This window comes from Bombus pyrosoma, linkage group LG2 (genome assembly GCF_014825855.1).
Source record: "Bombus pyrosoma isolate SC7728 linkage group LG2, ASM1482585v1, whole genome shotgun sequence".
Taxonomy (NCBI): Eukaryota; Metazoa; Arthropoda; class Insecta; order Hymenoptera; family Apidae; genus Bombus; species Bombus pyrosoma.
The window spans coordinates 7,465,847-7,493,134 of NC_057771.1; the positions used below are offsets into that span (position 1 = coordinate 7,465,847).

The 27,288-nt window shown below is 38.2% G+C and overlaps 4 protein-coding genes across 12 annotated transcripts in view; 2 read left to right on the forward strand and 2 right to left on the reverse strand.

The window, feature by feature from the left end:
• Positions 1-22,036, reverse strand: part of LOC122576266 (CREB-regulated transcription coactivator 1-like) — a 64,539-nt gene extending 42,503 nt beyond the window's left edge. For 2 of the 6 annotated variants that reach the window (XM_043746319.1, XM_043746318.1), the window contains exons 1-2: positions 21,760-22,033; positions 13,791-14,039 (exon numbers count right to left, since the gene is read on the reverse strand). In XM_043746319.1, coding sequence (XP_043602254.1) covers positions 13,791-14,039; positions 21,760-21,873 — 363 coding nt within the window. In that variant the 5' untranslated portion in view covers positions 21,874-22,033. Of the gene's footprint in view, positions 1-13,790; positions 14,040-21,759 lie in introns of all 6 variants that reach the window. The other 4 variants (XM_043746345.1, XM_043746327.1, XM_043746334.1 and 1 more) reach the window with 4 other exon arrangements.
• Positions 7,646-11,239, forward strand: LOC122576347 (pheromone-binding protein-related protein 6-like). Its single transcript, XM_043746519.1, has 6 exons — positions 7,646-7,802; positions 8,850-8,931; positions 9,037-9,125; positions 9,391-9,493; positions 9,729-9,793; positions 10,844-11,239. Exons 1-6 carry the CDS (start codon positions 7,734-7,736, stop codon positions 10,859-10,861), a joined length of 426 nt encoding a protein of 141 aa, XP_043602454.1. The 5' UTR covers positions 7,646-7,733; the 3' UTR covers positions 10,862-11,239.
• A 558-nt stretch (positions 22,037-22,594) lies between the features above and the next one.
• LOC122576225 (mucosa-associated lymphoid tissue lymphoma translocation protein 1-like) lies at positions 22,595-25,771 on the forward strand. 4 transcript variants are annotated; one of them, XM_043746183.1, is made up of 12 exons: positions 22,595-22,738; positions 22,826-22,988; positions 23,070-23,233; positions 23,310-23,496; positions 23,575-23,839; positions 23,909-24,001; positions 24,074-24,299; positions 24,365-24,548; positions 24,628-24,842; positions 24,917-25,042; positions 25,126-25,394; positions 25,476-25,771. In XM_043746183.1, exons 2-12 carry the CDS (start codon positions 22,852-22,854, stop codon positions 25,626-25,628), a joined length of 2,019 nt encoding a protein of 672 aa, XP_043602118.1. In that variant the 5' UTR covers positions 22,595-22,738; positions 22,826-22,851; the 3' UTR covers positions 25,629-25,771. The 4 variants fall into 4 exon arrangements, with proteins under 4 accessions (XP_043602118.1, XP_043602129.1, XP_043602140.1 ...); XM_043746194.1 differs by having other exon boundaries at positions 22,634-22,988; positions 24,944-25,042; XM_043746205.1 differs by having other exon boundaries at positions 22,635-22,988; positions 25,489-25,673.
• Positions 25,772-25,807: 36 nt separating this feature from the next.
• On the reverse strand, positions 25,808-27,243 carry LOC122576326. The gene is made up of 3 exons (XM_043746479.1): positions 26,479-27,243; positions 26,090-26,282; positions 25,808-26,022 (listed from the first exon to the last, which is right to left on the reverse strand). Exons 1-3 carry the CDS (start codon positions 26,791-26,793, stop codon positions 25,856-25,858), a joined length of 675 nt encoding a protein of 224 aa, XP_043602414.1. The 5' UTR covers positions 26,794-27,243; the 3' UTR covers positions 25,808-25,855.
• Between the last annotated feature and the right edge of the window lie 45 nt (positions 27,244-27,288).

Consider the following 27,288-nt stretch of genomic DNA (forward strand, 5'->3'; position numbering starts at 1 on the left):
AAATGTGTGCACGTTGGCGATGTTTCTACGTCTTGATGACCAGAAACCGTAGAAGAAGGCGTAGAGGAAGACCCGTGGATTCACGAGGGAGTTTCGATCGAGCCAGAGTAAGGATCAATTTCCGCGACTAATGATATATAAAGTAACGGAAACGGAAGATTCTCTGGCAGGAGAAACTCGTTGGAGCTGAGGAGCGAAATTCTAATCAGGAAATTGTTATTTTCCGTAGGGTTGTTGCCGCGGGCGGATGGCTTCGACGTTTCCGGCATAGTCCCTTCCGAATGGATCGGAAGACGAGTGGCTGGAATCTCCAGCCTAGAAATATTTCCACGCACTTACGTACCGGCATGAACGAAACCGTCGTGCACGGCCACCTGTAGAATAAATAACGACCAGTCGATTTCAGTCGTCGGCTTACTGAATCGTCTGGTCGAGACAGGAGGGAAGGGACGAACGGCGACACGTGGCTTCGCCGAGTGTCTGATAGATACGGATTATGTAAAGCGGTTACAGTAAGCGCGACAATTTGCATGAGGAATATGATTGAAAACTAAATTATCATAGATAAATACCATAAAACGACAAGCAAAGGAATTTAAACTTTTCAGAATCGAATCTTTTTGCAGCTACGACATTGTACTTTTTATCGATCATTAACGGTAGAAACTTATTTCTTCGGAAGATTTCGTAAAGAAGAGATAACGCGATAAAACTTTTAGATTTACGATAAACGCGATAATGGAAACACGGACTGAGAAAAATGTCTGAAGATAAAATTATGTCGTAGAAAAGAAATGGGTTCTCTGGGACCCTTGCAGCATTCAATTCCTCGAAGCTCCGGGTTTGTATTTCCTATCGATTATTAATAACAGAAACGTATATTCATTGACGTTCTTGTAAAGAAGAATTTGCAGAAGAATTCTGTATTAATAATTCGATCGGATTTAAGCTCAATTGTACGTCAAACGCGGTAATTCGAACAGGCAAAAATAGTTGACGTTATCATATAAAAATGACTCATCTTTACTAATGCAACACATTTTCGGTCAATACCCATCTACGTAATTATGCCGAGTATAATCATAAATAATCAATCAGGCTCGTATTTCTCTGCCTAATCGTCTTTTCGCTCCTGTATTATACTTATGACGGTACGTCTAATGCAAGTAAATTTCAACTTTTCGCGACTACAAACGATCGACTGAACACACTCGTACGAGTACGTCGATAGTTTCAACCCTCGTGTGATCAGGCTGTAAAAACGTGGTACAGGGTGGATTCAGAGATTCAGTAGAGAGACGAAAAGGAAGGAGAATAGTTGCGGAGACCGCGAGGCCAGGCGCGGTGACTGGCTGCCGGGGTTAGCGGAACTAGGCGCAGTTGCAGCTGCAGCTGCAGTCACGGCGGCAGTAGCCATCGACGTGCCGCTAACGAAACAAGCGAACGAGTACCTGCAGAACGCGATCAATACTCTGTATACGAGTGCACTCTGCTTAGGAGCACGTGTTCCCGTTTGTTTTGTTCCTTACCCCTGCGGCACGTACCACGAACTCGAGTTCCACCGACCAGCTCGTCACAAGAACGTTAACTTCTTTCAAACCTACCTACGTCCATGACATCCGCACACTAATTCGCGAGAGTACTCGGACATTTAGCGTAGGGAACTTTAATTCCTGAATTGCACGTGTCGAAACATTTTGAAATTTCATTGATATCTTAACGAGAGAGGATCGTTCGAAAGCAATCTGAAAATGCGTATATAGAAGTTACGAAGTATTTACTGCAAACGTATGCGCAATCGATCGTCGAAGTCTACATTATCGTGCATCGAGTATAAAATTCTAGTAGAAACGTTTATTAAATTGCTTTGGAAATACATCGATAATAACGGTATCGATATACAGCTGTAAGTAACTTTCTGATAAAATACGATTCTGATTTGTTTTGATAAATTGAATCACACGAAATTCAGCGTAGGTGTATGTAGATTTTCGTGACCGACTGTATCTGAAAATATTATTTTTTTTAATACATTTGTGAGCCTGTTTATTGGATTGTACGAAGGGGTCGTGGCATTTGCGTTATTTTCCATCGAAGCTAACCATCGGGAGCAATGTAAATAAATGTGTGTAAAGCTTGTTAATGCGTTGCAGAGTTGTTGCATCAAAGAATAGTCGTGTAGTTAAGGTACGCTTGATAGAGAACGTTGAAAGGCCAGGATGGAACAAACACCGACTATATTCCGCTCGTATTCGAACCGTTTAATCGTCACGCATAAATTAACGCGGCAAATTAGCTGTTTAGCATGAAACTGTTCGTCTAGTTAGCCGACCGGATAATGGACAGGAGGCATTATTCGCGCGACAGGCTAATCATAATTATGTAACCCAGGTTAAAATAACCGAAATGTCATGTACATTCGCTCGATCGCGAAAACTATCTTTATTTTCACGGGATTTATCATCGCGACATATTTATATTTTAAAATCCTTCCTTCAGTTCCTCTCCTCATCTTTCATTTTCCATCTTGCACAGCTACACGAACCGTAACTGTTAGGTAATCATTTTCTAACGCGGACAGAAACGTATAGGAAACGTATAGAAGGATATCTGTCCTTTAAATAAATAACTAATAAAATTAACCTGCTGATTTTTTTGTATCTCTATCGACTGAATAAAGAAACTGAGCTGCTCATCGCGAGATGCAGCAATTTCTTCTTCATTTCTAAATCTTTCTCCTACGTGTCATCCTTTGTATTATCCATAGGTTTTATCCCACGAATGGATAAATAAATAAGCAAATGAAATTAAGGAAATAAAGCAGTGCTCGCTTGTCCGTCAACTTAATCAAGAAATGAAACCGAATAGTTTTCACGACGCTAAAATAGAACGGTTATTGGACGAGTGGCGAAAGAACAGGAGGATAGAGGAAGATCGAGAGGGTGAGAGAGTCGTGTGGCAAGGAGGGTGAAGGGAAAAGCGAGCAGAGTTGTATCTGGAGCAACGGTATCAATGTTCGGCAGCACTCTAGCTCGGGTCCAAGAGGTTAAGCCGAGTTTGCACGGCAACGTAAACTCGGGCGCGCGGCAGGTGGGCCACTGCACGTGCGCGGCCAGCAGAAATCCGCTGAAATTCGATCGATTCCGGCAGCAAAGGAGGAAGGTTCGAACATTCGGCTGTAATCGAGCCGGCCGCGGACTGGGGCGGACGTTTGGCACCACCGGCCTAGAATCGACTGGTGCTAAGAAACCGAGTGCTCTCTTGACCCCGATATCCCCCGGGGGTGCGTTTCTTCCCGCGATCGAAACCCGACCTTGGCTTCGAGACCGATGCGCCCGGGCACACTCGCCTCCTTCCATTCCAATCCTTTCATCCTCCTTCCTGACAACCACCAAGCGACTCGTTACACGTACCCCACCTCCTCCTCTTTTCTTCCCCTAAAGGAGATATCACGTCCAGCTCATCGTTGAATCTTTTGCACGCGTTCTCTGTACAAGATATCGTAGAGCTTTGGAGATGTTTCAGACGATTTCATGAATAAGGAGGGGGAGACGAGGGTTTGTTTATGCAAATTTATACTTTTATACTTTGAACCAGCATCACAGACGTTTCGTCCACGGTTGGCGTAAGAGATAAAACGGAGTTTATAGCGGAAAGAAGAAAGTTTAGATCAGTTCAATGGTTGATTCGTCTTATTAGTTTTCCAAACGTCGGTGATTGGAGTAGCGAGCATTGGGACTGAGTTAAGCTATTAAGGACCAGAGTTACGTCAACGCAACGTTTCATCTGTAATTTCTATTTGGCCAATTTGTATTATCGAATCTTACAGAACGCATGTTGTAATTATGGAGAGAATTTGCTCATCATTTTATTCGTTGTTGTTTCTTCTCTCATCCGCATCCTACAATGTTACCATCGAGAAAATTCGAGTATTTTATATCGCTATAGTAAGATATTTTTCTCACATCGTACAATTTCTCCTGTAGCTTCGATTCGTATAACGGGCTCCTCAATGAATTAGTATGTTTTATTCTTACGAAAGAAGGTCGGAAACAAAAGTATACTTGTTATTGAACAAGAATAGACCTATCACTGTTCACAGGCATCTCGCGAATACTGTTCGCCGTTCGATATATGTTTTTGAATTCATTGTTAGCGATAGATATTTTAAGTAATAAGGTTTCACGCGGTCATGAAAGCAGAATAACTTCGCTTTGACCAGAACCATGGAGTCGAATTCGGCAGGCATGGTTAATTAACGGCCATGCGCGCAGATTCGCGCGAGCTCGTTAAAGGCGATTGATCAGCGACGAGCGTTGCGTGAAAATCGTAGCAGTCAATGAGTCGGTCAACGTTCCATTCTTCTATCTATTTCTGCCATTCGTTTTCGCTAACGATGCAGCAGGAAACCGAGAAGGAAACGAACACGTGTTCTTTGGCTGCACGCGTACTTCCACTCGTAAATATTACAACATTTTTCAGCTGCATATAAGATACGACAATTGCTTCAAATTATTAGACAAACGTTTATTAGCCGATTGCTATTTTACATTCGTGCAAGGTAACGAGGCAAAAATTTGTGGAAACTGTTCGTAAGAGTCGGAGGAAGAACGTGGTGAATATGAATTAAAAATACAGAAAATCTTGATTGAAATTTGGGATTAAAATAACAAATTGAATGGCGCATAATATGTTCGTAAAATGTATCTACAACTGTGCATCTTCCGTAAGTTCCAAGCCGAATAATAATCGTTAAAAATTTTATTTCAACGAGATCCTAATCATTTCTCAGATTAATCTTACTTTCTGTGATCGTCCTAATGTGTACGAACGGCTGTGTATATCGATCGCATCTGATCGTTAAATGTGACATTTTGACAAGCGATCTGGCTCGAAATTTAATTGAGCAGTGAGAGGATCATCGATGAAAAATGGATGGCAGGGTATGTTCCCCTTTTGCGCGGTTCTGACCAAACGAGCTTACTACGCTCGATAACGCGCGACGGCCCGTTCATCCCCCTTTTCGCTCGTCCCTTTTTCTTCTCCGTTCCATTCGCGAGGATAAATGAAAAATGCAATTATCGCGACCGGAGGATCCATCGACGCGAGAACGCACGCTCCACCCTCTGCTAAACCGACTAATACGCGTATATACGTGACAGAGGATGCTCGGGCTTCGTTACGTATAATTTCGTTAAAGTTGAAAATAGCGGCTTCTCCGCAACCGAAGGAAACATCGTGACGAATTACAGTGTTCGCGATCGCAAGATATCAAGCGACCGTAATGATCGTACGATGGTCGCGACGAAAATAAAGACACGAATTTTTCTCGGTGACATAAGCAATTATATAATTTTCCATCTGTACGACCGATCGTTATTTTTCTGTCGGAATTTTTCTGTTCGAAATAAAAATTTGCTTTGCAGTTCTGATTAAGCTGATTGGTACGTTGAAGGCTGATTAGTGGAATAACGCGTAGAACATTATCGAAAAATACAAGGTAATTCGCTCGCGTAGATACTTGACGCAAGACTGGCACACAAGTCGTAAACACGGAAAAGATTTTTAACGTTTATCAAAATTAGTTTACCAGAATACTATTGATTTTCTAGCTTTGTTTCAACCGACCTTACACAAGGATATCCGTCGATCGTTTCTCGTTCCTTACTCTATGTCGTCGATACTGTTCCGCATTTCAGCAAAGTTACATCGCCGGACCTTGCTAGTTCTCACTGAATAAGTGATATATTGTAAGCTCTAGCATACACACGGGTAGCAGCGATCGATCGCGATTCGATGGCAAATTACAAGCCGGTAGCGAGTTACGAAAGCTGGTAAACAAGATTTTCGGCTCGTCCAAGCGTCGCGTCGTTCGCATAGAAACGGTTCCAACGAGGAATTTTCCAACTGCTCGTGCCACTCGACGAATTTCTCCGAGAGTCGAGACTTCCGACGGACCGTGAAATTGATAAAAGAGACGCGACAAGAGGGCCGGAACATCGTTCTTCGAGCTCGATCGAAACGGTAATTAAATTCGAAGTGTGTCGCAATCACGATGCCTCTCCTAACGTAGCTTAATTTTACAGATATTAAATTCTAGAAACTAATTATAAGAGAACGTACGACAGACGCTCGAACAACGTGAGAATTCGCCGATTAACCACGTACAATTTTTAACTTCTCAAGAAATTTGATTACGATAGCCTATTGTATGTCATATACATATTTTTGCATGTCATATATATATATATGTTATTAATGTGTTTTTGCAATGAAATAAAACAGAGAAAAGGAAGTTTTATTAACCGTTCCAAGCTCGATGTTGCGTATTACGTAACATTGCATTTTAATAAGTTCTTAATTACCTGAATGATAAGCGTACTTGTTTACGACGAAACTGATTTTAAAGTTTAATGCGCTGTGCCTTCTTTACAGAACTGTGTTCGAGCGACGCGAAATAAATAGACAGCCAATGCGACGTTTCCGAGGAAATGATCTACGTTGTTGAAAGGCCAACTGGGTTTCGATCATTAAAATTTGAAAATTTACACAAGTATTACGTGTATATTACATATTGTGCATTACGGAATGTATCGCCGGCCGAGTAATTCGATACTATTATTTGCAAATCTCTGTAACAAACGATTTTACATTTTAATCATAAAAAATTAGCCGTCCAACGAGTCATTAGAGGAAACATGGACGACGCTGTAATTTCAGTAGTCGCAACAGACTACAGATTGCTAACTCATTTGCCATTAGCCACGCTGACCAATGGACGCCTGTGTGTTCATCGATACAAAAGATGATATTGCATGTAAAAACAGCGCCCTAAAACGATCAAATAGATGATCGATGTATCCGTGAACCATAACGTTCCCGAATGAAAGAATTGTTAGCTTAACCCTCGTCGTCCACGTTAGTCGAGTTAGTCGAATTTTGACAGTCGCAACGTACCTGTACGAAACGTCAATTACGAGCGAATACAAAGTTGAAAAACAGTGGAGCTGGTTTAGGCAAGCGATAACATCGAGCGCAGAATCGAACAGAAGTCACGTTACGTTACCTAGCAATCGATATTTTTCTTTCTAGATCGAAAGATAATTGAGAGAAGCTTAACTTCGTTAGGAAGTTGCAAAGGATATTTGAAGTCAGCTAAAGTAACAGGTCCGCGTTAATGAAATATATCAAATTACTGGAAATCAATTAACCAGCGAGGATAATCGAAGAAACTCGGAAAGATGTTTCGAGTCGAATAACTAACAATTTCACGCTAATCGACAACTTTCGAATTACTCGAACTTGAATCGCCTGGCTTCCGAAAACTCGGCTAATCTCAAGGTAGCTTTACACGTTTGAATAAAATTCATTGGAAAGAAGGAAGAAACCAACAACTTTTCTATTCATTCACAAAAGGAAACAGGACACAGGAAGCGCTCAAGATCACGATCGCGACTTTGTACGTAATCCAAAGTGCACTTCCGTTACGCGGCCGAAAATTATCCGTGTCTCAGCCAACAACCGAACGACAAAGAGGCTTCAATCAACGAACGATAGATACATGCTTGGTAACCCTCCTCTTGCACACGCCCACATCCCGTGCACCCCGCACGTTCTTCCCAACTGAGACGTTATAAAAACGCCGCGACAGCTAACATCGCTTCGTACAATACTCGCAGAAGTGTGACAAACAGTGTCGGGATTATAACGTGTGCTATTCGATTACGTATATCATGGGTGGCGAACAAGCGTTGCTGTATCTTGGCCTCGTGTGCTTGCAGACGATTTTCGTGAACGCCGTGGTAAGCTTTCAAGGAATGGCTTACTTTTGTCGCGAGGGGATGATAGACGAGACGAGGAGGACCAAAGGAACTCTAGCATTTGATCTGATCGATTCGTCAGGCACAAAATTATTAGAGATATAAACGAGTCAACGCGCGCAAATAATAATAATACGAGCAACCCGTATGTCCGGCTAATCGATAACGGGGCAAGTGAACTCGAGATCGAACAGAAAGCCTAATTGGAGCGTAGAAAGTTTCTATCGTATTAATTGCGTTATTGCTTAGACGTTCGTTCATCTTTTACCTCTATTATTCTCTTTATTGTTTTCTTCATCTTTTTCTCGTAGAGAAATTTAGTTCCATATATACAGTATATATATAGGGTTGTCCGAAAAGTGCCTTTCTTTTACAGACACGTCTTTTACAACGACGCATCTTTATAGAAACATGAAACCTACTCTGTCGAACGTTGCGATCTTTATTTTGATAGAACAAAATGAATCATACGTAATTCGATAAAATACTATAAAACGGAAAATATTATTATTTCCTTATCAAACGAAAGAAACTTTTCGGACGACCTAATATATATATATGTAAGGAAACGTATCGTTACGTAAACGAGAGGAAATACAGTAATAAGGAATTTAGACGATTTTATGGTCGGAATGGACCAGCCTCGTGTCTGAAATCGGGTTTCAACTGGGTAAAATCGATTCCGATATCATTTCAAGTATTCCATTTATCTGAATCTATCGAATTATAAATTCTTGCCAACTATTCGTGTAATCTATGCTAATGGCAACGATCTCAAAGCAAATCGTTCAAGCAGTGCGCGTTAAGTACTATACCGTGTTACACTATGATGGAACTTGGACATCGTTAAATTCCTCCCTTCATCGATAACGTCACCCATGTCGAATTCCCGATGAATTTTCTTGCCATGACGAATCGTGGATATACGACGAGGTCGTTAAAAAGATAGAAAGAAAGAGAATAGGTGGTCGATAAAATCATTAAGAGAGAAAAAGGCACTCGCGTGTGATCATTTCGATTTGTTTATAGCCGGACTGGCTACCGCCTGAGATATTGGACATGGTGGCAGAGGACAAGGCTCGGTGCATGGGCGAGCATGGCACGACGCAAGGTTAGTATCACAATCGCTACAAATTCAAAGACGATTAACCAGCAAGTCGAGAATTTGAAGATTCGTACGAGTAAATTAAAACTAATTAATCGATTCGTAACACAGCGCAAATCGACGAGGTGGACAAGGGAGTACTAACAGACGATACGTCGATCACTTGCTACATGTTTTGCTTGCTCGAAGCGTTCAGCTTGGTAAGTCCAACTAACGACCGCAAACCCATTAGCTGCCAATTTCGTTTTTCTTGAAATTACATTAATTCTATAGATATTAATTGGTCTTTAATACGTTTCATCGAATGTTTTGTTTAAATTATCGAATGTTATATATATTTATTTTCTAAATCCTAACTTTGGGATCATTATTATATAGATTTTTTGTATAATCGTCAAACTAGAAGCATGGCAGCTAGTGAATTAAAACGGAGGCAACGATTAGTCAAAGAATTTTTTCATTTAGGTCGATGACGAAGGCGACATAGACACGGATATGTTGTTAGGTCTGCTGCCAGATCAATTGCAGGCAAGAGCAGAATCGGTTATGTCCAAATGTATTCCAGCATGTATGTGACTGTTTGTGTTATACTTAAAGTTTCAAATCATTTGACGTTCTCCTTCAAACGTCAAGTTTCACGGCTGAACATTCGAATTTCGAGTAACATAATACATTCGATCTTGAAGCTTAAAAATGAAAAATTCAGGTTTAAATCTCCCGACAGAAAATTTATGTTTCTCGAAATAGAAAATTTATACACGTTCAATCTTACAGCCATCTAACTTTCATTATGATTCTTATAGCGGGCTCTGACAAGTGCAACAAGATATATAACCTCGCCAAATGCGCCATGGCGGAAGCACCGGACGTAAGTGCATTTCACATAGTCTGATACATTCTTTACTTTCTTTTACGATAGCAGACAGATAATATCGAGTGAAAGTAAGAGTCATATTCAAAGGCAATTATATCGATCGATTCGAAACATAGAAATACCGTTTCATAAGCCACTAGTCATAATTAACATGCACTTCCATGCAATCAACAACATCTAAAACAACGTATAATCAGAGTGCGGATATTTGTGCAAATTCAAATTTTTCTCAACGCAAGCAAAAGAAATGGGACCTTTCACGTGCTAGATGATACAACCCACCGAATATTATAACGCTTATTAAATCTTATGGATCTTTGGCACTTGCTATCTGTAAATCAGGACACGGAATGCGACATCGACGTTACGATCGCGATTCTGTGACTGTCAAACACACTCACTGTTGCACATACACACACGCATAATGAATGCGCTCAAAATGAACGCACTTGAAACTCGAAGAACTGTATGCGATGTGCCCTTCCTTTTTTGAAATTAATTAATACAGCTTTACATCGTGCACGATTACTTGGGAAAGTTAGTTTTTACGCTTCTGCGAGATCCTTTTGAATAGTTTCACAGTCTTTCTATTCACTTTGTTATACTACGAACTATTTCTCTGTCTCTCTGACCCTGTAAATTGCCTATGCAACGTAGCGAATTCCAAGTGCAACTCACTCGACTTCTTCGCCGGATCGATAACAATGTCTTTTGGAAATGCTGTTGCAAAATTTTGTTCAATGCTACGAGCGACATACTTTCTATTTTTAGCTGACAACGGCATGCTATTTGCAAAAATCTCTGCACGCTAATAAGGCTTGTCCCGTTTATATACCAACTAAATAAACAAAGAGTGTTCCGCTTTAGATATTCCTCCAGATTACGTACATTTGTGCATCTTCGTTCTCATAAGAATTCGCAGTCTACGTATAATTTTAGACGCGCGAACGTACAGAAAATGTGACAACGTGCGAACAGTTACCGAGACAGAGATGACATTTCAGTCGTTTCAGTTATAATTCAACGAACTCCTTCGATTTTCAGGTATGGTTCATTGTCTAAGGTCAAGGAAAGAAGATTATATCCCGGGACGACGGAACGATCTCTTTTTCTGCAGGCAACGACAGAGAAATTACCGATAGGCTGGGAAACGATTACGCGAATGGATATTCGACGATGATAAACAACGAAAAAAAAGAAAAAAAAAGGAAAAAAAAAGAGAAGTAAAAACCTAAGAAAACACGCATCGTGTACGTAACCAAAATTGATATAATTCGTGTACCTATACCGAACATGTTTTGTACGTTTCGTTCGAACAGAACGAACAAACTTATAATTCAAGTAATTACAGAGAGCAATGCAATGTAAATCGTTGTTAAGGTGAAATATATTCAGCGAGTGTAGAGAAAACTTGAAAAATATAAAAATCGGCCGAGGGAACACGCGTTTTAGTCATTCGCCCAATAATGATAAAAAAAAAAAATATGTATTACCACGAAATCTGATACGCTCGAGTGTGCGACTAATTCATTTGGAGACGCAATAATAACGCGTATCCTGGACGTGGTTACGTTACGCAATGGTCGAGACGCGATTTGCGGCTCATTGATACTATAATTTGCATGACAATCTAATTCGCGAATGTCTTCGAATATAACGTAATTGTATGTTTGCGCGAAACACCGAATAGCCATTTCCTCCCATTGTATAATGATATGCAGAAGACCAACACGCTGCTATTTTAACTGGTATCCTTAAAGTTCCAAGATAATTTTTTTATGATTTTGTCTCGACATAACTGTTGCGCAATATTATCGGATGCTGTCGCGATTCAATATCGTTTCGATTTCAACTTGAAATTCGCACTCATTGATAGCGAATGTTCAAAGTTTTAATCGATCGTCGTTTGAATCTTTTATTCTCGATCGTCTAAATCAAACTGATCGGGTGATAACGCGATATCACAACGATAGGCTATATCGAACGATGCCTCAACGACAAATAATATACCTAACTATACGTCACGATATTATTTAAAAATATTTCAATGCTACGACGTTGAAAAGTACAGAAACGTGAGAAGATATTTTAGCGTGTCGATGGATAAACGTAAAATTTCGCGGCTTTGTAACGTTTATTATTACGTCAACCGTTGTCGACCGATCACGACAGACCTTCGCGTTAGCTACCTCGAATCTAGATCACGAAAACGCGATGAAAAAGGAGCAAACACCTGAACTCTACGCTCTTAACGTTCAAATTAGCAGTTCGTTACCTTCTAAGGACTAAGGCAAAACCACGCATGCACCTCGAACTGTCGCTTCGGCATATCGACCCATCTATTCATGCTTCGATAATTCCATGAAAAAGTCTCCTCGTGGAATTACACAGCTACTATTATTTCTCACATTATGCTATCCAACTACTGTTAAGTAAAAGTTGTCATGCGTTATCGTGCAGAAACATCGTATCAAAGAAAGAAAAAAAGGAAAAAAAAACGAGAGAAAAAAAGAGAGAGGGGAGAGGTAGATCGAACGGTCGAGGGAATCGATTGATCCGCGTGTCGCGGACATGGTGCACGTGGTGTCGTTTAATGGAAGCTCGATTTCTCGACCAGCTGGCGAACTAACGGCGAATTCCAGCCGGTCGAGATTAACACGAACGTGTTTCGAAATCGATTTCGGGATATTTCGCGTCGAACCAAACGGATAATGGAAAGTTTGCGTAGCCGCGCGCTACTATGCGCTCGGCTCGGTTCCGCTTCACGCGCTCAACGTTTCGTTTCGCTCGCGAAATCCAGGGAGAACGGCCAAACGAATCGAATCGAACAACGCGGTCCGACTACGGAGAAAAATCTTGAAACGTCTATTTTTACACGGCGACTGGAAATAGTCGGTTTAATGAAAGGAGGCACGCGATCGCCCGTACGTTGCTCCAGTCATGAGTCACGCTTCGAACGTGGACTCGCAACAAGTAGAGATCCCCCATAATGTTCGTATAATTGATCGAACCAACACCGATGTAATTTCAATACCGTGCAAGCTACCGCGCATCCGCGAGCCAAATCGAATACAGTGTATACAGTACGGAAGGGTTATTCGAGTCAGCTAAGCTTCGACATGTGAAAATTTAATCTTGAACTTTGCACAGAATAATCTAACTTGTTGTATATTACGAAACAATGGTCTTTTACATAATAACGAGGCAATAAGATAGTATCGGATAGTTTAGATGCAGTAAATATACGAGAAACGAGACAATGATTCGAATAAGACTGTAGTAGGATTATTTGAGTCAGCGATCAAGTATTACGTAAGAAATAATCAAATAAGGAAATAAGTTCCAAAAGTACAGTAATATGCACACGCTATCGAATTACGGCAATTACAACTGGAAATATTAACAATAATCGAATAAACTTTCCTTTCGACGAGTAAACGTCCATGTGGAAAACTATACGACATATTTCAGCGTTTATCGCGTCGCTAATAACGACGAGTTGAACACGTACTTTACTTTCGAACGTAAATACGTGAAAACTTAAGAGATGAATTACAATTTGGAAAATTACTTAGCTTGACTCGAAATAATCCCCTTCTCTGTTTATATCTAACAGGGTACGCGCGCGGTTCGCTCTGATCACTGTTAACTTTCATTCTTGCTCGATAAGAACGTTCTTTCAGACAGAAAATAGGAAAAAAGAGAAAAATCTGTTCACGACCGTTTCTCTCTTGCATCGATCGTCTACTTCGAAATGGCTTTGGCGCCATGGCGATATATTGATTTACGAGCTTTGTATTCGAAAGGGGAACGACGATCGATGATCGGGGAGGGCGCAAAAAGCAACTAGGAAACAGGTGAAAGAAAAACCAAAAGACAACGTGGGTGCAATATGTCTATGTAGACGTACATATATGTAAAAATAAAAAAAAAGGGGGCAGTGAAGACGAAAAACAGCTAAGTTTGACACGGTTTGTTAGATGACCAATACCTTAAGGTCGATCGAGTGGATAGCGGCGTTGTGCGGCGATGCGTGTTCTTTCGCGTCATTGCCGCAATTCGCGTTGTTGTTAACATTCGGCAGAGAGCCACCCGCCCTGAACTGATTTCCCAGGTTAATGTGCAGGTGTTTGCCGCTGGACTGAGGTGGACTGGCGCCGGCACTCTTCACGGACAGCGGAGTCTCCAGTACCCCGGATCCCGTGGGACTGGCACACACCGAGCTGCTCGCCGAGGCGACCTAAGCAGGTCCATCATTCATATGGTCACCAACTTGTTCGCTTTCTTCGGCACACTACCGTCTCTTGCCTTTTCTTTTCCATCGCGTCTATTTATCGTATTTATCGCTTTTTCCTTTTTCCTTTCCATTTCGTTTTATACAGGTATTTTCTTTTTCTAAATACTTCGTCCGTTTTCGTTCCCGTATCTGGTTGAGTTACAGATATACGGTGATTTGTGATAACAATTGAACACTCATGGTGACGGAGAGCATGCACGAATATAGAAAATGTGCGTTATAGAAAATTGTTTGGAATTTCAGCGAAACTGTAACGAGATACGACTGTCACGATTATATAACTGAAACCGAAACCAATTCCAGAATGTACACCTTTCGTTTTCAAAGATATAAATAAGAATAAGAGTAATTCGACCTAATATTTTACGCGTTAAAAAAGACTACCGATTTACGAATGATACGATTGAAACGTGCGTAGAATTTTAGATTCGTGATGAAATTCATGCAATTTCAGGTTTGTTTCGAACTTTATCAATATGATCACGACGCTATATAACATCGTTATTCGTCACAGTGTCAATGAAATTCCATAGAGTTTCGTATAACACACGTCGAATCTTCATAAAACGTTTCGATTAATATTTAAATACTTTTGTGAAACCGAACGGTTCTTTCTCCTTCTTTTCAACGAAAAAGGACACTTTCTAAGATCGACTTGTAAAGACCCACGGCGGATAAAACGAACGTATAAGAACGAGCGCATTTATCGAGAATCGAAAGATCGTCACCTACAAACATACTTTCAACGTTTGCTGAAATTGAATATATCGAATCAGTCGAGATCCTACGATTTATATTACGATTTATAAGAAGCTTTCTAGCCTGGCGATTGAACGTTGCTATCAACACGAAATTCGAGAGACTCTCGATCAGGTTCTAACTGAAAACCGATAGCATTCAAAAACTTCAACGTTACGACGTTAAGAGCAACGTGTTTCATGGGAATTTTAGGAAGGAACGCGTTTGGGATATTCTTCCCTTCTGTGTCGGTCCCGATCGTTAAAATCCTACACGTCTCAAACTTTAGACCCGCATTCCTGGCCCAACCACGATTCGATAAACATCCTCCTCTCCTTCCATGGTTTCATCATCATTCGAATTCCACCTCTGGGTTTCTGTTTTTCCAGCCGAGATCAGGACCAAAAAAATTCGAACGATTCGTAGGGAAATGTTTGGGGCGATACAAGAGAACCGATAGGAGCGGAGCTCGTACCCTCTTCGCGAGAATCTTACAAGGAACGCTATTCAATCGTTGTTGAACGGTTCGGAATGGTACGCTACAATGTTCGCAAAATTATTTAAAAGATACCAGTGACAATGAAAGATCAAACGGGAATAGCGTTGATTGATTTGCCGATTTTGACATTAATTTGTGGCTAAAGAGAACAGAGATACTTTAATAGAACATAATAGAAAGATGGAATTATGTCTGTCGAGTTGAAAATTCCAAGTCTTTTTTAAAACTAGATGATAAATTCATGGAGTTTTATAGAAACGAAGGATCTAGCTGATGTTATAACGATCGATATTTCAAATATTCAGAGTGGCTGGGAGAAACATGTTTAATACCACAAGATTTGTGATTACAGTACTGATGAAATTTGAAAGTTCGTACAATGCATAGAACACGTTCGTAAAAATTTCCTATGGTAGGCGTTCGAAAGATTGGCAAACTTTAGATAGGAATTTTCGTCACATTTTCTATTCAAATGGATGTTTCCAATTGCGTGCAAAGAGCTTATCATCGTGAAAAGAGATTTTCGGTTGCGATGCGTGGATATGTGGTCGTGATACGAAATAATAAAGAAATGACAAAGACGGATATACATTGAACAGAGATAGAGCTGACTACTTAAACCAATTGCCAATAACATTTTCTCAGAAATATTTTTACGAACTTTGCAGCATTCTGGCAGCAGACTCGTATATCGAGAAATTCCACCATCGGTTAATCGAATAATGCTCCTTGTTAAGAAAGCCTGTTCTCACACAGCGTAGCCTATAAACAAACTATGATGGAAAATACATCGCAATAAAGTTAAACGGAGGAAAATTAAACGGACTGCGATAAAAGTGCACTCACGGCCGGTCACCTATGTTTCACGTTAGGATTACGCAATTCCACGCGGTGAAAGTATCCGTTTTTTTTTTTTTTTTTCTTGTACGAGTAGATACAACTCGTTTTGCATTCGCTCGACCGGATGACGCAGAGTTAGAAATTTCACGTAACTCGCCTTTCGCTCGACTATCATATTTTTGTTCCCGTGGAAAAACGCGAAAAACCTGCGAGAAATTGTGGAGCTTTCTGAAAAAAAAAAACCTATTGGTCTATAGTAAATATACAGAGTGGTCATCAGATATTTGAGCAGATTCTGATAGTTTAACGAAAATATGTTTCAAGTGTAAATTCACTGGTATCGAGTAAAGAACTTACTTAGGCGAACTTACCTGTTCTTAAACAAGGTATTTACCATTTCGTGTTTCTTAAAGGACACGAGATATTTTTCTTACCGGAGTCGTATTCTTATAGCACATTGAAAAACGAATTCAATGATAGAGTAACACGTGCCATTTTAATTATCTGGTAATGATATAATTTGCCTCCCGATTGGAATCTACGACTTCGTCACTTGTACGTAACGCCAATGATTAATAAATTAATTGCTCCTACTGCATAATTGCATCCACTTGCTTCACGATAATGAATTATAAGATATCCAGACTGTCGATTCAAAAGTTGTTTCACACGGAATATGGTGCAGATTTACACGGAACTTCCCGGCAGAAACTTTGCCAATATTTTCGTTCCTTACCGCTGGACAGATACATTTTCTAATCGAATAATCAAACAATTACGTTTCCTATCCTTATCGTTTATATATAAAAATGACAAAGTTCCTTAAGATCCGTTATATACGATTAACGAACGATCGAAGCGTAACATTAGAAAAATGGAACTAAAACTTTCAACGTAATATTACTCGATTCAGCATTTTACCTTACAGCACTCATTTCCAGAAAGCTCCTTAATTATTCTACACCGGAGGATTTAAAATACCCAGTAGAAATAATTCTTCGCGAGAAAATAGAAGAGTACGATGAATATAGAGAGAATGGTGATTCGTTATTCGATAAATCAATTAAATCTCCGACCACGATCGAAGAGTTCTATAAGTGGCTGGGATATTAATCCGAAAACTGAAATATTTCGCTCTCGAAAACTGAGTTTCTGTTCAATGGGATCAATTTCATGCGCGCGCGCACGCACATACATACATACATACATACACACGTACACGCTCTGTCCCGTCTCTCTTTCTCTCCTTTTGTCTCTATTTCCTTTCATCGGTCGTTGTTCTATTTTACCCGACTGGCATGGAGAAATGGCGACCCCGCACATTTTTTAAACTTTCGAACATTTCGATCCGATATCGGGAGGCAAAGGTTTTGTACCGTTTTCACCGAACGACTGGAACGACCTATCCGAATGCTTGCCGCGGTCAAATATCCAGATATTCGATTGCGACACTTTGACATGTCGGTTTATTTGACATTGTGGCGCACAAAAGTAATTTGGACACGAATTTATGAACAGCAGACGGGAAAATCGTGATAAATCACGTTTCCGCTTTTTGCAGGCAAACAGTTGTACCATTCTGTTACACTGCCAACGAATCCCAAAATTTTCTCTTTATTTGGTTTCAGGATCAACTGTTCTCTCAGTTTTTGCAATTTTTTTTTTTTAATCATATTACGGTAGATATCGTTAGCTTTTCGCAATAGTTCGCGAATTTGGTTCGAATTATTGCACTTTTAATCACCACGAGTAGCACAAAAATCGGAAATCCGTCAGAAAAGAAAAATGTATAGCTTCGGTACAATAATCATGATAGCCGAGTCGCGTAACAGCGTTGATGCGATCTCAGATTGTTTCGAAAAATATCTCTTCAAGTATTTCAACCACAGTGAACCACTGTATACCGGTGAAGAGGAACGTTGAGATCGTGAAAAATATTTACCATCGAAGATGAAGATATTTTCTTTTACCAGTGATCGCGGTAATATAGCACGGACTGTAATATAATTCGCTGAAATTTGTAAAATAAATAAATTAGTGCTTTAAATATAGCTGTCGTTGATAAACGACAAAACGAAAATTTCGTGGAACGTGACCATTAATGAACGATATTGAGATTTTAATTGAGTTGAGACGCGGAAATTGCTTATTAACGACTCTATTTTACAATTACTTCACTAATTACCTCATTCTTCAATAATTACAGCTCTGTCTACGCTGTACTTGATTCTACAAAATAAACGTTTATATTTATGTGTATTTTTACGTTCGTAGAAATTTTTATCTCAAAATTAGGTTCACTTATTGACACGTAGTGTATTGATAACGATATTATGTTCAGCTTTGTCATCTTTCTCCGTTTCGTGCGCTCGAATTACGAGGATATAATCGAACATAAAGGATCAAACATAATTTACAAAATAGAATATACCATAGTCCCATTTATCACAGAACTGTATGTCTCAATAAGTTGCAGTAATGTAAGGAAAATGATGACGATCAATCTTGCTGAAAGATATGTCGGAACGTATTGTCCGATTAGTCGTGCCGAAAGTATTAAAACAAGTGTAAACGTTGTTGAAAGCGTCGAGAACGTAGTTAACAAACGATCATTGTTTTTCCCATTCGACAATAGAGAGATTAAGGCATGCGCGAGTGGCACATCGAGTTGGAACGATTCGAGCGATTAACCGCCGCGTTCGTAATCGTTATCGAGGCCGTTAACGGTATAGCGATTGAGAAGCGTGCAGCTCGGCGAATCGTTGTATCAAAAATCACTACTCGGATCAAAGATCGTGTATGAGACGCAAAAATCTACGATCGAGACGCGCGCGGGTTAAGCACAAGCGAAGGAAATGAAAAATGATATAGAGACGCGATACTCTGCACGGTTTTAACTGGTCAAATCTGAATTATCGACGCTGATTAATAGAATAAATGCTGATTCGTAAATACAGATGCGATTACGTACGATGTAATAGTAAATATTTTTCACATGGTAAGATTTTCCATTCACACTATTTCATGGAAATAAAAATTTCCTCGATAAGACAAACGTTACGAACTATCGCGACGGATAAATCGTGACTTTTCCACGTTGCTAACGAAATCAGTCGCGATCTGAAAAACGAAAACGCTCGAAGACATCCATCGGACGGGGAAACGTACAGTGGCTGAGACAAGCACTCGAACACTTGTGGAAACCTTCTATGAATATATTATACGTGTTATCGGAAACATTTTGAAATTTCATTAAAACTGCAACAAGACCCGACTGTCGTTCTTAATATCGGTCAAGTTTGAGGTAAAAATCTGAAAATGTATAATACATAGATATTCGTCAATTCGTAATATTAATAAGTCTGAATATTCAGTAGAATCATCGTCAACGTTTACTACGTGTTTAAGATAGTTATTCATGCTATATACTAATCTTTTCTAAATATACATTTACGGTATATGTCCTGTTAAATTGAAATTTTACCAACGTACGAACAAGAAGTTTCGTATCATGCAGGTAATATATCCATAGAAATTTTCTATGGTAAGGGTTCGAATATTTTTAAGTGAGCCACTGAAAGTATCACGAAACTCTGAATTACCCTGACATTCCAACGTTCGCCAGATAATACTACAATGCCGGAACGGAGCGTGAAAGAAAAATAAAGAGAAATGCGTAGTGCGAGAAGAATTCGACGGACACCTGAAAACGTGCACGAGCGTGCGCGCGCGCGCGCCTGCTCCAACGACCCATAGATTAAGTCAGCGTACCGTAAATAACGCAGCGATATCGACTGATCGAATGGTGAACTTTAACGTATAACGCAGCTTCCGCATTTAGTACAATGCCAGCGTTATGTAATAGCTGTACGGTTATCGGTACCCGTCTAGTGAAAAACGCGCCAATTTCGCGCGATTCCCGCGGAACCAAATGTCTCCACGTGAAACCACGACAGAAGGCGCTGCGCTCGCTCTGTCGAAAAAACGCGATCGGTGTGTCGCGAATCGAGCCACTATTTTACCTTTCTCAGTTGAAAGTTGAAAATCGTCTCGCGAGATCCTAGCAGCGACTCGTAACATTCACGTGGGAACGCTCGAAAACCGAATGTTTACATGTTGACCTCGTTATGCTTATCATGTTCGACAGTTAACGGTTAATAATTAATTTTAACGGAAGATGGAATTTGTAAGATCGAAAAGATCGTACGACCATGAAATTTTAATCTTATCTGTTTGATTTTTCGTAAACACATGATGATTCGATTCTGATAATGGGCTGGACGCAATTCCGTTAATGACGCTCTGCCATTGTAGAAGGTATCGTTCTTTTATCGTTTAAAAGCGAGAACGTTAAGGAAAGCAATTTCGCGCAGGAGCGAGACGATAGATTGTTTCGGAGCCCGGAACCGGAAATGTCATACTTAACGGGGACGATTTTCATTGGTGTTTTCAGCGTGCGAAAAGCTAGGTCGTTGACCGATCGTTCAACATATTCGAAAAATTGATCCTGCCTTCGCGACTAGAGTAGGCTAAATATGTTCATCGACAATTCGCTTGTGCGATGCATCTATACAGTGATACCGTAGATTCAAGCAAAACACGGTTTGTTTCCCTGTCTTGCGAGAGAGCAAAAACATACTTTGCATAGACTCTATCTCGAATCAAACTGAAACACGTGATTCTACGGAACACGATTTTAACGATTTCCAAGTCGCGACAGTACCTGAGAACAACGAATACGATTGACTTAATACGCTCGTTTCACGAGAATGGTTTGAAAGTCGATAGACTTTGAAGGAAAATTGAACGTATCTGAACGAACGATAAACTATTAGTAAAACGAAGAACAGTTCATTCGGTCACTATCGATCGTGGATAAAAGTATGTCGCGTAAATAGAAACACAAACAAGATGATCGTTTACCGTGGACGGTTCTAACTAGTTTTCAGCGAAGAAGAAACGAAGAAACACAGCGACTTTTCCTAATCGCGGATGTTCAATTAGAATGCATACGGCTGATCGATTCGAAAAAGAAACAAAGATTTTCTTGAAAATACGATAGTCTGTTTCGAACAAGTCAGCAGGATGGATACGATTGTCGATCGCACACGTATGCATTTATTAAGAACTTACAGGACGGATGGTGGCAAACAAGCGCACAGTACGTTTCGCATAGTATACCAGAGTATATACTCGTTCTACATATACGCGTATTCATACACTCTTACACGCGACCAACGAAGAGACACATACATTTTCCGTCCGACACACTACGATAACGAATAGGAAAGAGAAACAGAGGGCCAGCGGACGAGTGCGTGTAGCTGTGCGCGTTAACACAAGTACTGATAGTAAGCTAGTCACAGACTCATACACACGTCTCGATCGTATAGCAAACGAGCACATAGAACATACATACACGCACGCACACACACGCACACGCACACACACACACAGAGTCGACACACGGCGCAACGAGGAGAGAGAATGCCCGTTGTTTACGTTCTAACATCTGAACCGAGGATGGTATACGGAAAATATGAAGATATATCCCTCCATGGCAAGGACCTACTGGGATTTCCTTACTCTGCTTGTGACATCCGAAACTTCTCGCATGATCGCCTCGAACGCCGCTCTTTCCTGCGCTTCCTTCTGTTTGTGTAGCGCGATCTTGTCACTGAACTTTCGTGGATTCGCCATGATGGCTCGGCACTAGATCTCCCGACACTCGCGAGTATCGTGCACCTACTATCGTGTACCCTCTATCCCCTCACACGTTTTCCTTTTTCACCGATCGCACCAATAAGGGCTCCCTAAATTTCACCACGTTAGAACCCGTAACCTACTGCCTTCTGGATGGCACTGCCGATCACTGATACGCAAGATTATGCGGCGCAGCGCGCCACGCGCATCGCGCAGGAGCCGCTTTTTGCGGGCTCATTGGTCGCACCGATCCCCCACCATTCCATCGTACCCGCAATAAAAGACTGACGACACTTTTCCGGGGTGTTCCAAAAAGCTCGCTCTTTCGTTTGGTCTTGCAATGTACTACGCTGTAGATAAAACAGATTAACATCCATGTTTTATTACCACATGCTCATAAACGTAAATCGGTGAAAGATTGTTTACTTTTTATTTGTTTCGAAATATATTACATTAGCTCTTGCGATCCCTCCCTTTGCGTATTAACAAATACACGTATTTTTTATATTTATTTCTACTTATTATGTTATTTTAAACGAATAAATATTTATAGACTGAACGATATAAGGTTATTTTATGTATATGAAAAATCTCTCTTTATAGTTAGTTATACCTTGTATATCTCCTTTGCACGAAATTTAACTAATATAATTTTTGTTCGCATGTATAATTGATATATAATTTTTGTACTGTTTTTCGTTTCTGCTGTATCGATCGAGAACTGGATATCATCGATTCTATATTTGCGAAGATCATTATGGATTACAATTATGTTACATTTTCCTTGTACATATAAAAATTGTGATATGAGTAAAAAGAGGACTGTAAACTGAAATTATATTAAAATGTTAACTTAATTATGGTTATTATCACATTTTATGCCTTAAAATGTAAAAATGTCATTGTGTATGTGACACAGTGTTTTATTTTCACCGTTTTCTCACAGTAGATATATGAAATATAAATCTTATAAAAATGACTCATTTTGATAAAGATACGTATATTGAATGTTTACCAGTAACTGTATACAATGAGATAGTTAATGCATTGAATAAAGATGCAGCTTGGATAACGTTAGCAAATCATGTAGCTGAAGAGCTTCAATATCCATGGTAAGAAAACAGTAGTATTTAAAAAGTGCAAGATATTATAATTTAAAATATATCATTCTATTGCATACGTTTTATGTACAGTACTCTGTGGATACAATCTTTAAACGAGATCAAACATCCAAATGATTCTCCTGGGCAAAAGCTACTTTCTGAATTAAGTATTAAAATGTGTACTATAGAGATTTTACATACTTTATTAAGCGACTGCAAGCTTTATAACATTCTTTCAATTATATCTGACCCAGGTATGATAATATTTATTGTGACCTATTTATTCAAAAAATTATAAACTTACTGTTTCCTGAATACCAACGCTCTTAGAACCTTTGAGCATTATTATGCATCCGACAGAGGAATTTCAAACTAGCATTTTGAAAGTATCATTTGGACATCGTCTTCATCTATGCTGTAAAGCTGTTGGAATGCCGTTACCAAATTACATATGGTACCATAATGATAATGAATTGCAACACTGTACTTCTGATGTGCTTGATTTTATTATAATAAGGTACACTTTTAGAAAAAATGTTTGTATACTTTTATTCGTTATTATGTCATTGTAACATTTATTTTACTTATTCCAAAGTGCTTCTCAAGCAGGAGAATATAGATGTAAGGTATTTCAAATTAAAAATGATGGAACTCTCATATCAGCTTTGACTTCAAAGGCTATAACTGTACAAATTTTTTCTATACCTGTTGTGATAGAAGAACAACCACAGCCGCTTTTAGAAGTTAAAGAAGGTGAAAATTTTACAATTCGTTGTAAAGCCAATAGTTATTCAAAACCACGTTACCAATGGTTCCATGATAATACTAAACTAGAAGGAGAAACGTCTAACATTTTGCATGTAATGCAAACTACTGTTATTTCTCTAACAATATTTAATAATGTCTACTTTATTAAAGTATGATTTTAGGTAAAACAATTTAGTTTGAAGAATGAAGGAAAATATTATTGTTATATTTGTAACGATATCAGTGAAATTTATACGCAAAGAACTCGTGTAATGGTAAAGACGGATAATGACATTAATTAACATTTTATCATTATATCTTAATTTATTAATTACCTTTTCATATAGATGGATCTTCCAAAATTTAAAGCAGTAGCAAAAATAGCTTTGGTCATTGCAAATGAAGAGTATGAGAACCATGAATGTCTTTTGACATCTAAAAATGATGCTGCATGCATTGGTAATCTTCTTAAAGAAATAGGATTTGAAGTAATTTGTCTTCTCAATTTGACAATTACTCAAATGAAAAATGCAATAAAAATATTTAGCAAAGCTTTAGTTGAAGGAGTGTATGGTAAGATGTAAAAGGTATAAATTAAAAAATACATTATTACTTAAATTATTCTTCTGTTTATATAGGCTTATTCTATTTTGCTGGACATGGTTTTAAAATGCAAGAAAGTTATATGCTTGCAACAGATGCTCCAGAAACATATTTAAGGAAAGACGCAATATGTGAAAGTGAACTATTGTCTGCATTCCTTGAGAATGATCCTGAACTATTAATTGTTATTTTAGATATGTGTCAAACTTTACCTTCAAAGTAACTTTTTGACCTTTTTTTTTCATTCTTTCCATTTTCATTCTTTATCTTTATACTTAACTCGTATGCTTATTTTTAGAGAATTTAATCCTGAGATATACCATGAGGTACCAACAGTGAATGTGTATAAAAGCAAGAAGAATCTTAGAAATTTAATTCAAGCATACTCTACATCTAGTCATCGACCGAGTTATGAGAAATTAAATTGTAAATATGGTTTATATATGGAACATCTCAGCGAATATATTAATAAAGATATAACTGTCACAAAATTATTTGAAGAAGTAGGAAAATGTAAGTTGTTAATACAACACATATAATGCATGTATACATACATAAACTTATCTTATATTTCATATTTTGTAAAGTATATATGTTACAACAAATATTTGCAGCAATTGATAGCTGTTTTAAAGGGAAAGAACGGAATCAAATTCCAATGTTTGCTGTCTCTGTTACAAAACCATTTCGTCTTACTGATGCTACTTATAAAAGTAACTTTAGTTGTACTCATTATGCATTCATAAATAGAAATGTTTTTTAACTATTGTTTTAATATATATTTTGAATATTATAGACAAACGTCCAGATATCATTAATTATTTAAGTGAACTTATATCGTATTCATCTCAGACAATAGATGTACTGTTTAAACAAGCAAGGATGTGCAGTAGAGTTAAAATTTCACTATTTATGGAACCATATTTAAATATAGTAAGAATCAAAGTACTTGACTTACCAAATGTAGAAATTAACTTTTTTAATTCTATTCCTGCAAAGCGAAATAATTTATTTCAAGATCAACACGAGAAAGAGTGTTGGATTCATAATCCTCAAATCAATGAGGTATCTACTTTCCACTTAATATGAAAATACTCTTATATGAAGCAATTTAATAATTACTTGATTACAGTAACCTTTATATAGATTTTTGTTACAGGGACCACTGGTGATTTCTGTGTCAAAAGATGGTATCCCTATTGGTGCTACAGCATTGCATATAAAAGATTATATACCCTCTCTACTGAAACTTGTAAATATTTGAGAAAAGAAACACAGAGAGAAATACAATACAAGTAATTAAACATAATATAGAGAATATATTTGAAAAAACTTTATAAATTCTGTTTAAAATAATTTACATATTTATAGAACTATTAAACAAAATTCTCTTCTCTCAATATACATGCACACTGTGACTTACAAAAAAAAAAGAAAATAAAAATATCTGCTATAAAATATATAACTAGTAATTTATATTGAGATAAAAATTGTATTTAATTATTTAATTATATAACGGTAAGAATCTACCAAAATGATGTATGACTTACTAGTCTTACAATCCATTCACTTCCTACTCCATTCTTATACATCCTTTCAAATATATAATGAATATGCACATATGAATTCATATCCAGAAGATTTTTCATAAACAATCCCTGTATTCCTATTTGAACGACTGCATCATTGCTATCTATAGCATAATTGTATCAAGTGAAAAAAATAACAGCAAAAATATGATTATAATAGCATGAGTTTACCTTTATTCCTCCTTAATTTTATGAAATAAGGAAGAAACGTAAGAGATTCATTATCAATAATAAGTAGCTCCCGTTGTGTTGGAGTTAGACGATCAACTCTGTGCCTTAGTATTTTTATAGCTTTTTCTTTTACCATACCATTTAATGCTTCATAGTCTTGCATATTTAAAGCTGTAGATATTGCCATCATTGCCTAGAAAACGTTCCTTGCTACAGCTTTATTAAATATGTAATTTTGTATTTGACATTACATACAAGTACTATTGAAATATATGTCCATATTATTAAAGAGCAATTAGTTCAATTCACTGTTTACTTTGTTCAACATTGTATTTTTTTTTTTTTACACAGTACTAGCTTTTTTATATGATATGTCAATAAATATATACCTGATGAGCTCCTATCATAAAATCTTGTAAACGAAACTCTGGGTCAATAGATGAATTCAAAATAAAATAAAACTGCATCGTTTCAAGAACACTCCATTCCTTAGGATATCCAAGCATTAACGGTGGCAAACTGTTTTGATTTGCAGAGTGCAGTAATCTATGTACATTAAGACTTGGATTTATTATATTTGAGTATTTCGGTTCTCTCAAACGGTAAATCGTTTTCATTTTTAATTGAGTTGTATTATTCGTGTGAAACATTACGAATTGTCGCATCTGTGTATGAAGTACACATTTTTTCAACCGGAATAGCATATTGTTCTGCTACTTTGCGTGTATATAAGGTATAACCTATTATTCTATACAACCTGTGTAATACTAGCAACGTATTCAGTTATGTGATATTATCCTCTATTTAACCAGTATCGTTATGATATTACACCGCTTTGTAAATGTTTACCTTTGTATTACATATATATGTACAATTTATAACTTATGATACATTTATGTAAGTTAATGTTATTTCTTTTAAATATGGCGCTAGAAGAATCTAAATAAATGGTAACATGAAATGAAGTTACGTTTACAACTGTATTCACTTCAGATATGTTCAATAGGAATGTATTTAGGACAAATTTTGAATATATAAAGCTCTCTATCTATTCCCTAGAAAAAAGAAAATACAAATGTTTATTTATTCTAACATATAATGGTACAAAATGTACAAAAGATATTTCGACTTAGTTGAATTTAAATTTTGAGATTCCATGAATTAATGTCCATGAAACACAATAGTTAAGACAGATCATC

What these genes read in the sequence shown, in the direction of transcription:
- LOC122576347 (XM_043746519.1), top strand. Translation starts at nt 7,734, where the DNA reads ATGGGTGGCGAACAAGCGTTGCTGTATCTTGGCCTCGTGTGCTTGCAG. An exon ending in CGATTTTCGTGAACGCCGTG is followed by an intron (nt 7,803 to 8,849) that starts GTAAGCTTTCAA and finishes ATTTGTTTATAG; the next exon opens with CCGGACTGGCTACCGCCTGA. An exon ending in CGAGCATGGCACGACGCAAG is followed by an intron (nt 8,932 to 9,036) that starts GTTAGTATCACA and finishes TTCGTAACACAG; the next exon opens with CGCAAATCGACGAGGTGGAC.
- LOC122576225 (XM_043746183.1), top strand. Translation starts at nt 22,852, where the DNA reads ATGACTCATTTTGATAAAGATACGTATATTGAATGTTTACCAGTAACT. An exon ending in AAACGTCTAACATTTTGCAT is followed by an intron (nt 23,840 to 23,908) that starts GTAATGCAAACT and finishes GTATGATTTTAG; the next exon opens with GTAAAACAATTTAGTTTGAA. An exon ending in TTTAGTTGAAGGAGTGTATG is followed by an intron (nt 24,300 to 24,364) that starts GTAAGATGTAAA and finishes CTGTTTATATAG; the next exon opens with GCTTATTCTATTTTGCTGGA.
- LOC122576326 (XM_043746479.1), bottom strand. Translation starts at nt 26,793, where the DNA reads ATGCTATTCCGGTTGAAAAAATGTGTACTTCATACACAGATGCGACAA. An exon ending in TTATGATAGGAGCTCATCAG is followed by an intron (nt 26,283 to 26,478) that starts GTATATATTTAT and finishes AACGTTTTCTAG; the next exon opens with GCAATGATGGCAATATCTAC. An exon ending in AAAATTAAGGAGGAATAAAG is followed by an intron (nt 26,023 to 26,089) that starts GTAAACTCATGC and finishes ATTATGCTATAG; the next exon opens with ATAGCAATGATGCAGTCGTT.